This window comes from Chiloscyllium plagiosum, unplaced genomic scaffold (genome assembly GCF_037043375.1).
Source record: "Chiloscyllium plagiosum isolate Xiang-an unplaced genomic scaffold, Cpla_swu_hap1 HiC_scaffold_32, whole genome shotgun sequence".
NCBI lineage: Eukaryota > Metazoa > Chordata > Chondrichthyes > Orectolobiformes > Hemiscylliidae > Chiloscyllium > Chiloscyllium plagiosum.
Genome location: NW_028270170.1, coordinates 6,437,384 through 6,450,318, shown reverse-complemented (window position 1 = coordinate 6,450,318; position 12,935 = coordinate 6,437,384). Strand labels below are relative to the sequence as shown.

At 42.0% G+C, this 12,935-nt stretch overlaps 1 protein-coding gene across 2 annotated transcripts in view; it reads left to right on the top strand.

The window, feature by feature from the left end:
• gpr179 (G protein-coupled receptor 179) overlaps positions 1 to 8,713 on the top strand; it is a 125,196-nt gene extending 116,483 nt beyond the window's left edge. Inside the window, exons 10-12 of one of the 2 annotated variants that reach the window (XR_015752478.1) lie at positions 424 to 570; positions 2,053 to 6,629; positions 8,186 to 8,713. Coding sequence is in view for 1 of the 2 variants with exons in the window: in XM_087977740.1 (XP_087833866.1) it covers positions 424 to 570; positions 2,053 to 6,381 (4,476 nt within the window). In the remaining variant the exon portion in view is untranslated. Of the gene's footprint in view, positions 1 to 423; positions 571 to 2,052; positions 6,842 to 8,185 lie in introns of those variants that run through there. The other variant, XM_087977740.1, reaches the window with a different exon arrangement.
• The last annotated feature ends 4,222 nt before the right edge of the window (positions 8,714 to 12,935 follow it).

The following is a 12,935-nucleotide window of genomic DNA, read 5'->3' as shown; positions in this document are numbered from 1 at the left end:
TGGACATATGCCCAGCAACAACTATATTTCCAAGAGAATACTGACCCAGAAAGGAGTTCACTTGCACAATTGCTACCCTGTGGAGTATTCGAGTTGAACAATGTATTTAATTGCAGGCGAGATAAATAGATGAGGAAGGAAGATAGAAGCGAAAATCCTGTTTGAATACCTAAGGTCTGATGTTATGAGGCAGGTCATATGGAGCATAAACACCAGGAGTAGAACATTTGGGTAAAATGGCTCATTTCTCTGCTGTACATAATGTATAAGTTAGGGCCAGTCTTTTGACATTTTGAGTAAACAGGTACAATATTTCTGATAAATATAACCTTTGGAGCTGTTTAACAGAAAAATACTTTGGACGAGGGAATTATTAAGAATTTTTTCCCAATTAGTTGATTCTGAGCTCCTTTCTTCTTGCAGTTTCTCCATGTGGGAACTCCCCTGAGGGAGGACATCGTAGCCGAGGTATACGAGGATGAACTTGACATGCGTTTCTCTGGCTCCTATCTCAACAGCAGTATAACGTCTGCTTGGAGTGATCACAGCCTGGAACCAGATGATATCAGGGTGAGCAAAGAGAAAAAGCTTTGAAACTAGTTTGCTCTAATGCAGAAGATAAGTAGGTCACTTTTGCAAATAGGGCTGGAGGATTAAAAAAAATTTACTTGCCATTCTAGCCCCCGGGGAACAAGTAACCTTCAACCATTAGTGAGATTTGCAGATGCTGGAGATCAAAATAAAACCAGTACGTACTGGAGAAACTCAGCATCTGTGGAAAGAAAGAGTTAACATTTCGATTTTAGTGACTCTTCATTAGCAGTGGGGCAGCCAACCTGAACCCTAATAAAATTGTGGATCAGATGCTGATGGAAGTGCTGTGCTTGGTTATCAACTTTGGTTAAATGTATTTCTGGATGCTTCACTACAGATCTCTAACCATTGATCACCAATTCACTCACAGTCGCAATGTCCAATCTTCCCACAGCCAACTGACAAACAAAACTCCTCGCTACTCAGTCAGATACTTTGGAGGGAGCATGGTGGTTCATTGGTTAACACTGCTTCCATATGGTGCCAGGAACCCAGGTTCAATTCCAACCTTGGGTGACTGTGTGGAGTTTACACATTCTCCCTGTGTCCATTTGCGTTTCTGCTGGATGCTTTAGTTTCCTCCCACAGTCCAAAGATGTGCAAATTAGGTGGGTTAGCCATGCTAAATTATCCATAGCTTGCAGGGATCCAAGTGCTAGCTGGATTAGCCATGGTAGATATGGGGTTATACAGGGATAGGGTGGGATCTGGGTCTGGGTGAGATGTTGTTCAGGGGGTCAGTGCAGACATGATGGGCCAAATAGCCCCTTTCAGCACTAAGGGAATTCTATGATACTTGACTGTTAAATGAATTTTGTTTTTCCTCAAATTTTCAATAGTTTTTTAATAAATAGAAATGTTCTAAGAGCAGGCAAAAAGAAAACCTCAATTTTGAATTTGAGGACGTTGTGATTTTTTTCTCCTTTATTTAAGTGATGTCCTAGGGATTAATCTTCACTTCTTGGACACTCCTGTATCACATGATGAAAATTGTTTTCATTCAGAGAGTGATGAACATTGGAATTCACTGCCCACTTTGGTGGTTGATGTGAAAACCCTTAACTCGCTTCAAAGGTACCTGGATCGGCACCTGAAATGTTAGAACCTACAAGGCTTTGGACCGGGTGCTGCAAGATGGAACTAGAATGGGCCACTAAGTTTTCTTCCCCCTTCTTAGCTAGCCGACATGGCAGGCTGAATGGTCTCTTTCTGTACAGTAATATTTCAATGGTGCCTGGAGGGTTGGTGACACGAGCATTGAGGTCATAAAGGGTGCTTTTTATCGCCCCCCCCCCCCCCCCTCCGCATTGCAATTCCAAAAGAAATTCAGTCCCATTTTCCCACAGAAGGTGCACTTGGAGGAAAAGTGAGGGATCAAGCTGCAAAGGAGCATGTGCTTCTTTCAAGAAACATGTGGAAAATACTAACGCTTCATTGATTGTTGTTTCCTTTCTGCAGGATGAGCTGAAGAAGCTTTATGCCCAACTGGAAGTACATAAGACAAAGAAGATGACAGCCAACAACCCACACCTGCAGAAAAAGAGGAGCTCCCGAAGAGCCCTAGGTCGCTCCATCATTAAGCGGATAACGGAAATTCCGGAGTCAATGAGCAGACAGTGCAGCCGTGATGGATCCATAGCAGGCAGCAGCTATGCGGGCTCCTACCGGAAGAAGCTTCACGATTCTGCCAGCTCTAGCTTGAAAGTGAGAGAGGACTCCATAAAACATCGTGTCTTCTCAATTCGAAAATCTCACAGCACCTACGACCACGTGAGGGAGCACCGGGATGGCCACGTCAGCAGAGCCGATTCCTCCAGAGACCCTTCCCTGTTGGATTCACTCATGAGGAAGAAGCTGGCGAAGAAGGTCTCCGAGAGATCAGACGGTGACTCGTTAGATGACGCTCCTTTAGTCTGCAAGTCCGCCAGTGCACACAACCTCACCGTGGATATGAGCCCATTACATCCCACCATGGGAGGAACATTGCAAAAATCTCTTAGTGTTGTCAGCTGTGCGAGAGGGAAGTCTCTGATGCTCCCAAAAAAGAAAGAAGAGAACTCAAATCAGTTGGGAGAGCGAGTTCAAAGGAAGCCATCAACAAGGCAGACACCAACTATGTTACAGCCTCCCACAGCTCCAGCACAACCCGGAGAGACAAATAAAACATCCGACTCAGCGCAACAAGGAGTCAGTGAGGCCCCTCAAGAGACAACAAAGCCAGCGTTACAAGATGGTCACAATAAACCTCTGGTTTGTCCCTGGGACTTTCAGAACCTGCAACCTCCGCCTTCTGAGGTCAAGGTCAACAAACAAATCACCTACTCACCAAACAAGAGGAACAGTGTTGATAGCTCACTGGGAAAGCTGCAAGCAAACAGAAGAATATTCATGGATTTGGTGAGGAAGCATCGAAGTTTGCATCAAGATAGTATCAGTTGGGATGGGAAGGAGACATCAATCACTCAATCCCAAACTGCGGACATGCAACCTGGAGCCAATACATCGCCAAGAGTTGGAAAAACAGTCGAACATTCAAGGAAAGACAGCATTAATCCAACCGCCCGTTTTGTGTCACCCAAGGCTGACAAGACACGATTATCCTCTGAAAAGATTGATCAAGTGAAAACAGATGCTCCTGTAGGTGAGAGCAAGCGGGAAAAGTATATGACACTCATGAAACATGCATCGAGCAATAGCTCAATCATTTGTCCCTGGGACAATATCGCAGATGATGCATCATCAATGGATTCTTGTATAGATCCGAAGAAGGGAAGGTCTTTGTCAGTCTGTGTTGGCTCTCCAGAGCAGCTTATGCATGGCTCCCTGAAAGTAAAGGATGCAAGTGATCAAGTGAAGCATAATAAAGGTTTTGGACATTCTTTAAAACTTCTAATGGCACCAGGGAAAATGAAGGATAGCAAGAAAGAGAAGTCAAGGAAAGTAAGTGAGAAAGTCAAGAGCAGTACAGACAAGGAAAAAGAAAAGAAAACAGGATCAGCGACTTCATTGGATAAATCTACAGCTGCAGCTGATTGTCCCTGGGAAACAGGAGAGACCAAGAACCAGGAAGAAAAATCACAGTCAACTGTTAAATCTGAAGTGGCTGATGCCTCTCCACTGCGCAAAGTGGATACAGTGGACAAGCGGCAAAAATATATGACACTCATGAAACAAGCATCGAGCAATAGCTCAATCATTTGTCCCTGGGATAATATCGCAGATGATGCATCATCAATGGATTCTACCATAGATCCGAAGAAGGGAAGGTCTTTGTCAGTCTGTGTTGGTTCTCCAGAGCAGTTTATGCATGGCTCCCTGAAAGTAAAGGATATTAATGAACCACCAAAACAACCCAAAGGTTTTGGACAGTCTTTAAAACTTCTAATGGCACCAGGGAAAATGAAGGATAGCAAGAAAGAGAAGTCAAGGAAAGTAAGTGAGAAAGTCAAGAGCAGTACAGACAAGGATAAAGAAAAGAAAACAGGATCAGCGACTTCATTGGATAAATCTTCAGCTGCAGCTGTTTGTCCCTGGGAAACAGGAGAGACCAAGAACCAGGAAGAAAAATCACAGTCAACTGTTAAATCTGAAGTGGCTGATGCCTCTCCACTGCGCAAAGTGGACGCAGGGGATAAGCGGCAAAAATATGTGTCACTGTTAAAACAGGCATCAACAAGTGCTGCAATCGTTTGTCCCTGGGATGTCATCCTAGAAGAGGCATCAGGCAATAAGGCAGATCAGAAGAAAGGAAGATCTTTATCGCTTGGTGCTAATGTTCCAGCAACAATTGTGCATGGCACCTTGAAAACCAACGATGCAAATTATTCATTGCAGCAATCTCAACAATTAGCACTGTCACTCAAATTTATGATGGCACCAGGAAAGATGTGGGATAAAGAAAAAGGTGAAGAAAAATCAATGTCCATTGATAAATCTAAGATTGCAGATATCTGTCCCTGGGATACAACTGACACTGGGAACAAAGAGGAAACATCACTATCCATTGATAAATCTAAGATTGCAGATATCTGTCCCTGGGATACAGGAAACACAGGAAACAAAGAGGAAACATCACTATCCATTGATAAATCAAAAGTCACAGATATCTGTCCCTGGGATACATCTGACACTGGGAACAAAGAGGAAACATCACTATCCATTGATAAATCTAAGATTGCAGATATCTGTCCCTGGGATACAGGAAACACAGGGAACATAGAGGAAACATCACTATCCATTGATAAATCAAAAGTCACAGATATCTGTCCCTGGGATACAACTGACACTGGGAACAAAGAGGAAACATCACTATCCATTGATAAATCAAAAGTCACAGATATCTGTCCCTGGGATACAATTGACACTGGGAACAAAGAGGAAACATCACTATCCATTGATAAATCCAAGTTCACAGATATCTGTCCCTGGGATATAACTAACACTGGGAGCAAAGAGGAAACATCACTGTCCGTTGATAAATCAAAAGTCACAGATATCTGTCCCTGGGATACAACTAACACTGGGAGCAAAGAGGAAACATTACTGTCCATTGATAAATCAAAAGTCACAGATATCTGTCCCTGGGATACAACTGACACTGGGAACAAAGAGGAGACATCACTATCCATTGATAAATCCAAGGTCACAGATATTTGTCCCTGGGATACAACTGACACTGGGAACAAAGAGGAAACATCACTATCCATTGATAAATCAAAAGTCACAGATATCTGTCCCTGGGATACAGCTAACACTGGGAGCAAAGAGGAAACATCACTATCCATTGATAAATCAAAAGTCACAGATATCTGTCCCTGGGATACAACTGACACTGGGAACAAAGAGGAAACATCACTATCCATTGATAAATCAAAAGTCACAGATATCTGTCCCTGGGATACAGCTAACACTGGGAGCAAAGAGGAAACATCACTATCCATTGATAAATCAAAAGTCACAGATATCTGTCCCTGGGATACAACTGACACTGGGAACAAAGAGGAAACATCACTATCTATTGATAAATCAAAAGTCACAGATATCTGTCCCTGGGATACAGCTAACACTGGGAGCAAAGAGGAAACATCACTATCCATTGATAAATCAAAAGTCACAGATATCTGTCCCTGGGATACAACTGACACTGGGAGCAAAGAGGAAACATCACTATCCATTGATAAATCAAAAGTCACAGATATCTGTCCCTGGGATACAACTGACACTGGGAACAAAGAGGAAGCATCACTGTCCATTGATAAATCAAAAGTCACAGATATCTGTCCCTGGGATACAACTGACACTGGGAACAAAGAGGAAACATCACTATCTATTGATAAATCAAAAGTCACAGATATCTGTCCCTGGGATATAGAGAATGCAGTGGGCAGTGAACAAAAGACATTGCCTGGTGATAAGTTGAAGATTACAGTTATCTATCCCTCAAATACAGAAAATAATGGAGGGAAAAAGAAACCATCACTGTCCTTCGATAAATCCAATGTCTCAGGTAACTGTCTCTGGGATACTGAAGATTCTGGGTGCAATGAGGGATTATCGCTGCCCATTGATAAATCTAAAGTTCCAGATATTTATCTTTGGGAGACAGAACCATCAGCAACAGGAGAAATCCAAATGGGTACAAAACCTGAAAATAATTTTACTTCAATTGCTCCTTCTGACATTGAGGTGACAGCTACAAACCAACATGAAAATAAAGAAGCTGAAAAACCAAAAGATGCCGCAAAAGTTAACAAATCAAATGTGAGCTGTCCTGTGCATTTAGTATGAGTCAGTTGAGGTGCCAAAGCTAAAGATGAAGTGACTGTGATATTTTTATGTAAAGCTTTTCCAAGGTATGGGATAAAACAAAATTCATTGATGCCAGATTTCTGATGTAAATACAAAGTGTGCTACGTAATAAACACCTTCTTCCCAAAAGAAATGGCTGAAGATACGTGTGTTCAATTAAATATTCAACCCACTGCGATACCTGAGTAATCTCAGGCAGGATTATTCATACTACATTATGAAGTGAGGTAAGAGTAACTGTCCTTAACTTAAAAACTGCATTTGAACCCTATCAAACCTAGAGTCTGTGGAAATTATGGGGAAAATTTTCTGCCAGTTGGAATTACATGTGGCAAAAGAAGATGGCTATGGTTGTTGGAGGTCAGTTGTCTCAGGTTCAGGACATCTCTGCAAGAGTTCCTCAGGGTAGTGTCCTAGGTCCAAACATCTTCAGCTGCTTCATCAATGACCTTCCCTCCATCATTATGTCAGAAGTGAGGATATTTGCCAATGATTGCACAATGTTCAATACCAATTGCTGTTTATGAAGCAGTTCATGTCTAAATGCAGTTAGACCTGGTTTGGGTTTGTGTCATGATGCACTGGGCCACCAGGCTGGAAACTACCTGAATTTCAGACCCAGGCTGACAGAGGCACAGACCGGGTTTCTGTATTTAACGAGAATCACTATCTATTACAGGCAATCGGATTCTACTTATGGACAACAATTGAACTAAATTAAGTAAACTCTACAAAATAAAACTCTAACCACCTTAAAAACTCTCCCTTATACACACAAACATAATCAGTCAACAAAACAAAAAGGACATTTTGAAAACAGTTCTAGACTTGCTTCACATAACCTATTACATTGTTTTTTTGCAATAGAAATTATTCATAGAATCCCTACAGTGTGAAAACAGGCCATTCAACCCATCGAGTCCACACCAACACTCTGAAGAGCATCCCACCCAAACCCAATAGCCTATCCCTGCAGCCCTGCATTTACCACAGCCAATTCACCTAGCCTGCACATCCCTGAACACAAAAGGGCAATTTAGCATTGCAAATCCACCCTAACATGCACGTTTGGGCAATGGGTGGAAACACATGCAGGCACAGGGAGAATGTGCAAACTCCGCACAGTTGCCCAAGAGTGGAATTGAACCCGGGTCCCTGGCACTGTGAGGCAGCAGTGGTAACCACTGTGCGACTATGCCATCCTCTGCAGGTTTCTCTTTGACTTTCCTTTTTCCGGCAGCCTCCATTGGTTTGCAAGAGGACGGGGCAGCGGGTTCACTGCTGAAAGGTCTCTGACTTCTCCAGTTTAAAGTCATAACTTTCAGTATCTGCTGAAAGAAAGATAACTCTAAAATGACTTATGACTGAGAACTGAAAGTGAGTTTTTGGCTGTTAAATATCTGCTGGTTTCTCGTCTGATCTGACTAGCATCTCTCTAAGAACTATTCTGAAGGGTCACTGAACCTGAAACATTGGTTCTGCTTTCTCTCTGTGGGTGCTGCCAGACCTGCTGAGGTTTTTTAGCAACATCTGTTTTTTGTTTTTTTTTTAGCTTCTCGATCCTGCTCACAGACCAAGCTGTTTAGCTAGCCTTGTTGTCAGGCAATGGACCTTTGTCATTCATAACTGGTCACTAATCCACACTAATCAGCTTCATTTGTAACGTATCCCTCAACTCTAATACATCTACACAGGGTTCACAAAACCTATCAAATTCCTAACTTTCAACACATGTAGACATCTTTGTAATGCCTTGGTTCAAAACAGTTCTTTCTCATTTCAGTCCACAGCTTTGAAAAAGCACAAAAATAAAGAGAGACAGTCTTTGCAGCCAACAAGCAACAGGTGTGCCACTCAATGCCAAACAAAACAGAATCTAACCATCACTGCTTGACATTCAATGGTGTTCCTATCACTGAATGGCAACGTCAACTGCAGCAATTGTCTCCAATACTGGTGTGCCCGGTGCATGGAGTGGCAAAGGTGAAAAGGCCCAGCGGCAAAAGCTGACGCCTGAGGATCAGCAATTTCAACTGGGTCTGGCAAGGCAGTGGGGATGTAAGCCAGCTCAGAACTCATATGCAGATAGAATTCTCTTTAAGCTATATTGTTTCATTTTCTCTTCTTCTTAAACTATCAAAGTGGCACCATATTATGGCTTTTCACTGGTATTTTATTGTATTTCACTGTAAAATGCACATGACAATAAATCTTTCATTCATATTGACACCATTGACCAGAAACTGAACTGCACTCGCTATATTAATACAGTGGCTACAAGAACAGGTCATAGGCTGGGAGTCTGACAGCAAGTTACTTACAGCCTGAATCTCCACTGCTTGACCACCATCGATTAGACAGGAGTCAAGAGTGTGATAGAATACTCTCCACATCTGGATGAGTGCAGCTCCTACAAACTCAAAAGGTTTGACATCATCTAGGTCGAAGTATCCATTTGCTTGGTGCCACATCCACAAACATTCAGTTATTTCACCAATGTTCAGTGACAGTAGTGCACCATCTACAAGATGTACTGCAGAAATTTACCAAGGCTCTTTTGACAATACCTTCCAAACCCACAATCACCTCCAGGTGGAAGGGCAGGGGCAGCAGATACGGGAACACCAGCACCTGCAAGTTCCCCTTCAAGTCATTCATCATCCTGATTTGGAAATATATCACAGTACGGTTTGTGGCGCTGGATTAAGATCCTGGAACCCCCTCTTTAATGACATTGTGGGTCTACCTACACCAAATGGTCCACAATATTTCAAGAGGGACAATTTGAAGGCAACTAGGGATGAGGAAGAAATGCTAACCTCGTCAGAAATACCCACAGCCATGAAAAGGTATATATCAAATAATATATATTCATTTCTGCAACATAGGCATTGCTGGCTGGGCCAGCATTTATTGCCCGTCCCTAGAATATATGCAAACATTCCCAGAAATTGTGTTGCTGATAACTTTGAGAACATATGGACTAATATAAGAGGTACTTTAAAAAGGAATCTTAAGTAAAATTACATCTCATTGATTATAAACCAATAGAAGACATGCTTCTGTTTAAACAAACAAGGTCATTTTTCTTCCTATACATGTTTTTCCTATTTTTAATCATGCTTTTATTATGATATTCCCACACAAATTTAATCAATGTTCAATGAGAAAACTAGAGATGACAGGTTATTTTTATTTTCTTCCACATGGGATTAGATGGAGGACATGCTCTTTGTCCTGATGAATACAGATGCTTTGGGTATCTGCTCCAATTGGTCACGTGTAATACAGTTTAATCTATTTACCTAACCCACTTCCCAAATATAAAGCACATTGCATGAACAGATAAAAGCCAGCATACTGAGTTATTGACATGAGGGTAATTTATCTCAGCTTATCTGACAGAAGGATGTATGCTTTCTCCAGGATAGTAATTTGGTGGAAGATCCCTGGCTGATATATCTCTGGCCAAGGTATAGAGAGGCTGATAATAGCACTCCAGCGTCCCAGCTAATTTTGTTTTTATTTTGGTCATAGAGATGTATAGCAATGGAAACAGACCCTTCGGTCCAACCTGTCCACGCCGACCAGATAGCCCAACCCAATCTCGTCCCACCTGCCAGCACCAGGCCCATATCCCTCCAAACCATTCCTATTCATATTCCCATCCAGATGCCTTTTAAATGTTGCAATCATACTCGCCTCCACCACTTCCTCTGGCAGCTCATTCCATGCACGTACCACCCTCTGCATGAAACAATTGCCCCTTAGGTCTCTTTTATATCTTTCCCCTCCTACCCTAAACCCATGCCCTCCAGTTCTGGACTTCCCCATCCCAAGGGAAGAGACTTTGTCTATTTATCCTATTCTCATGATTTTGTAAACCTCTATAAGGTCACCCCTCAGCCTCCGACACTCCAGGGAAAAAAGCCCCAGCCTGTTCAGCCTCTCCCTATAGCTCAAATCCTCCAACTCTGGCAACATCCTTGAAAATCCTTTCTGAACCCTTTCAAGTTTCACAACATCCTTCCAATAGGAGGGAGACCAGAATTGCACGCAACATTCCAAAAGTGGCCAAACCAATGTCTTGTACAGCTACAACATGACCTCTCAACTCCTGTACTCAATACTCTGACCAATAAAGGAAAGCATACCAAACGCCTTCTTCACTATCCTATCTCCCTGTGACTCCACTTTCAAGGAGCTGTGAACCTGCACTTCAAGGTCTCTTTGTTCAGCAACACTCCCTCGGACCTTACCATTAAGTGTATAAATCCTGCTAAGACTGCTTTCCCAAAATGCAGCACCTCACATTTACCTAAATTAAACTCCACCAGCCACTTCTCAGCCCATTGGCCCATCTGATCAAGATCCCGTTGTAATCTGAGATAACTTTGTTCGCTGTCCACTACACTTCCAGTTTTGGTGTCATCTGCAAACTTACAAACTATACCTCTTATGCTCACATCCAAATCATTTATATAAATGACGAATAGTGGACCCAGCACCGATCCTTGTGGCACTCCACTGGTCACAGGCCTCCAGTCTGAAAAACAACCCTCCACTACCACCCTTGGTCTTCTATCTTTGAGCCAGTTCTGTATCCAAATGGCTAGTTCTCCCTGTATTCCAATGAGATCTAACTTTGCTAACCTGTCTCCCAGGGGGAACCTTGTCGAATGCCTTACTGAAGTCCATATAGATCACAACCACCACTCTGCCCTCATCAATCCTCTTCATTACTTCCTCAAAAGACTCGGTATTTGGATTTATCAAAACTATATTGATTGCCTTGCACTAAACATGTCAGCTCTATTGTTTTCTTTAAAGGTGGTTATGTAATTTGGACATGGAGTCACATTCAGACAGATTGTTTGGATAAATTTCCTTTGCTAATGTAACAGACACCAGGAATCAACCACGCATGCTATCAGCTCAAGTGGTTTATATGAAAATAGTGTCCTTTATTATTGTTATTGGCTCTCCGATCTGGACAACTAACTAGAAAAATGTAATCATAATAGATTTGTTGGAATTTATTTTCATAGCTTGCCATTGCAGGATTTGAACCAACAACCTTTGGTTGTCTTGTCTATCTTATCCCAAACATTTCTTCATGCCTGAGCAAATCCTAGTTCATGCTTCTAAACCAGTGAACTGAATGTTTAAATGGTTATTAAACAACTCATGATTCTGCAAGGTTCTGTAGGTGCTGTACCAAAGGGAAACAAAGTGAGTTATCAAAAATATTTCTTTGCTAGCTTCAGTTTATTTCCAATATGCCTCCTGTCATTAGCAGATCTCACTTATCTTGCTACTAGAACAACTCAAGAGAATAATTCACCACGTTTAGTGTCGCTTCTTTGATTAACTGGTTATCAGGACTCTGTGACACTTAAAACTTAATTCAAACCGTATCAAGGGTGATCACTTATTAATTTGCACTCTTTTTCTCAAGCCTGAGTGGCTTCGCCAATTTATTTAAAATATTTTCTTTGGTGACGACTATGCCATAACATCCTGACAATTACCTGATGCTGAACCATTGGTTTGCATTACATGTTGTGTCGGACCACATACTGACCACATCGCCAAGACTTCCCACTTTAGATTCCATAACATCACCTGACTCCACCTCTGTTTGCTCTTGTGGGCAAGTCTAGGATAACCCCAGAGGATAATCTCAACATATGGGGTTACAACTTTAAGGCATAAATGATGAGAATTTTTTTTTTCAGAGAGTTGTGAATCTGTGGAATTTCTTTTACCAGAGGGCCATAGAGGCTGGGTCATTAAGTATATTCAAGATTGAGACAGATTCTCTGAGTAAGAGAATCAGGGAAAAGGCTCAATATGGAGTCAAGGACTATTAGGACAACTATGATCTCATTGAATGGTGGAGCAGACTCAATGGGTTGAATGGGCTTCTTCTTCTCCCATGTCTTATGCTGCTGAAACCCTCATCAAGAGGGTTCTCTTCATACTTCCAGATTTGATTATTCCAATTTATCCCTGACTGGCCTCCAATTTTCCAACCGACAAATTCAAAAACATCTGCTCTCCACGTCCAAACTCAGAATAAGTCTCACTGACCATCACCCATATGTCCTCTGACCACTATTGTCTTCTGACTCATTAATGCCTTGATTTTAAAATTCTTATCATGGTTCTCTATTCCTTCACAGTTTAGTTCTTCCCTATCTTGGTGGTCTCCTTCAGCCAACAGCTATGAGATCTCTTTGCTCATGGTCTTTTGCACATCCCCAATTCGAACTGCACCTCTGTTGGCAGCCAATCTTTTAGCTGCCATATCCCAAGATCTGAATTCCCTCCTTAAACTTTCTACCCACTCTTTCCTAGACAAACCTAACTCTGGTACCATGTTTTGGGTCATTTCTGTTATATGCCTCAGTATTTTTTTTGTTTGATAGTAGTCCACCTCAAATATATTGGAGACTGAGTGTCACAAAATACATCAAACTAATTTGAATCGGTACAGAATATCTAGTGCAGAGCTAAGGGAGGATGCATCA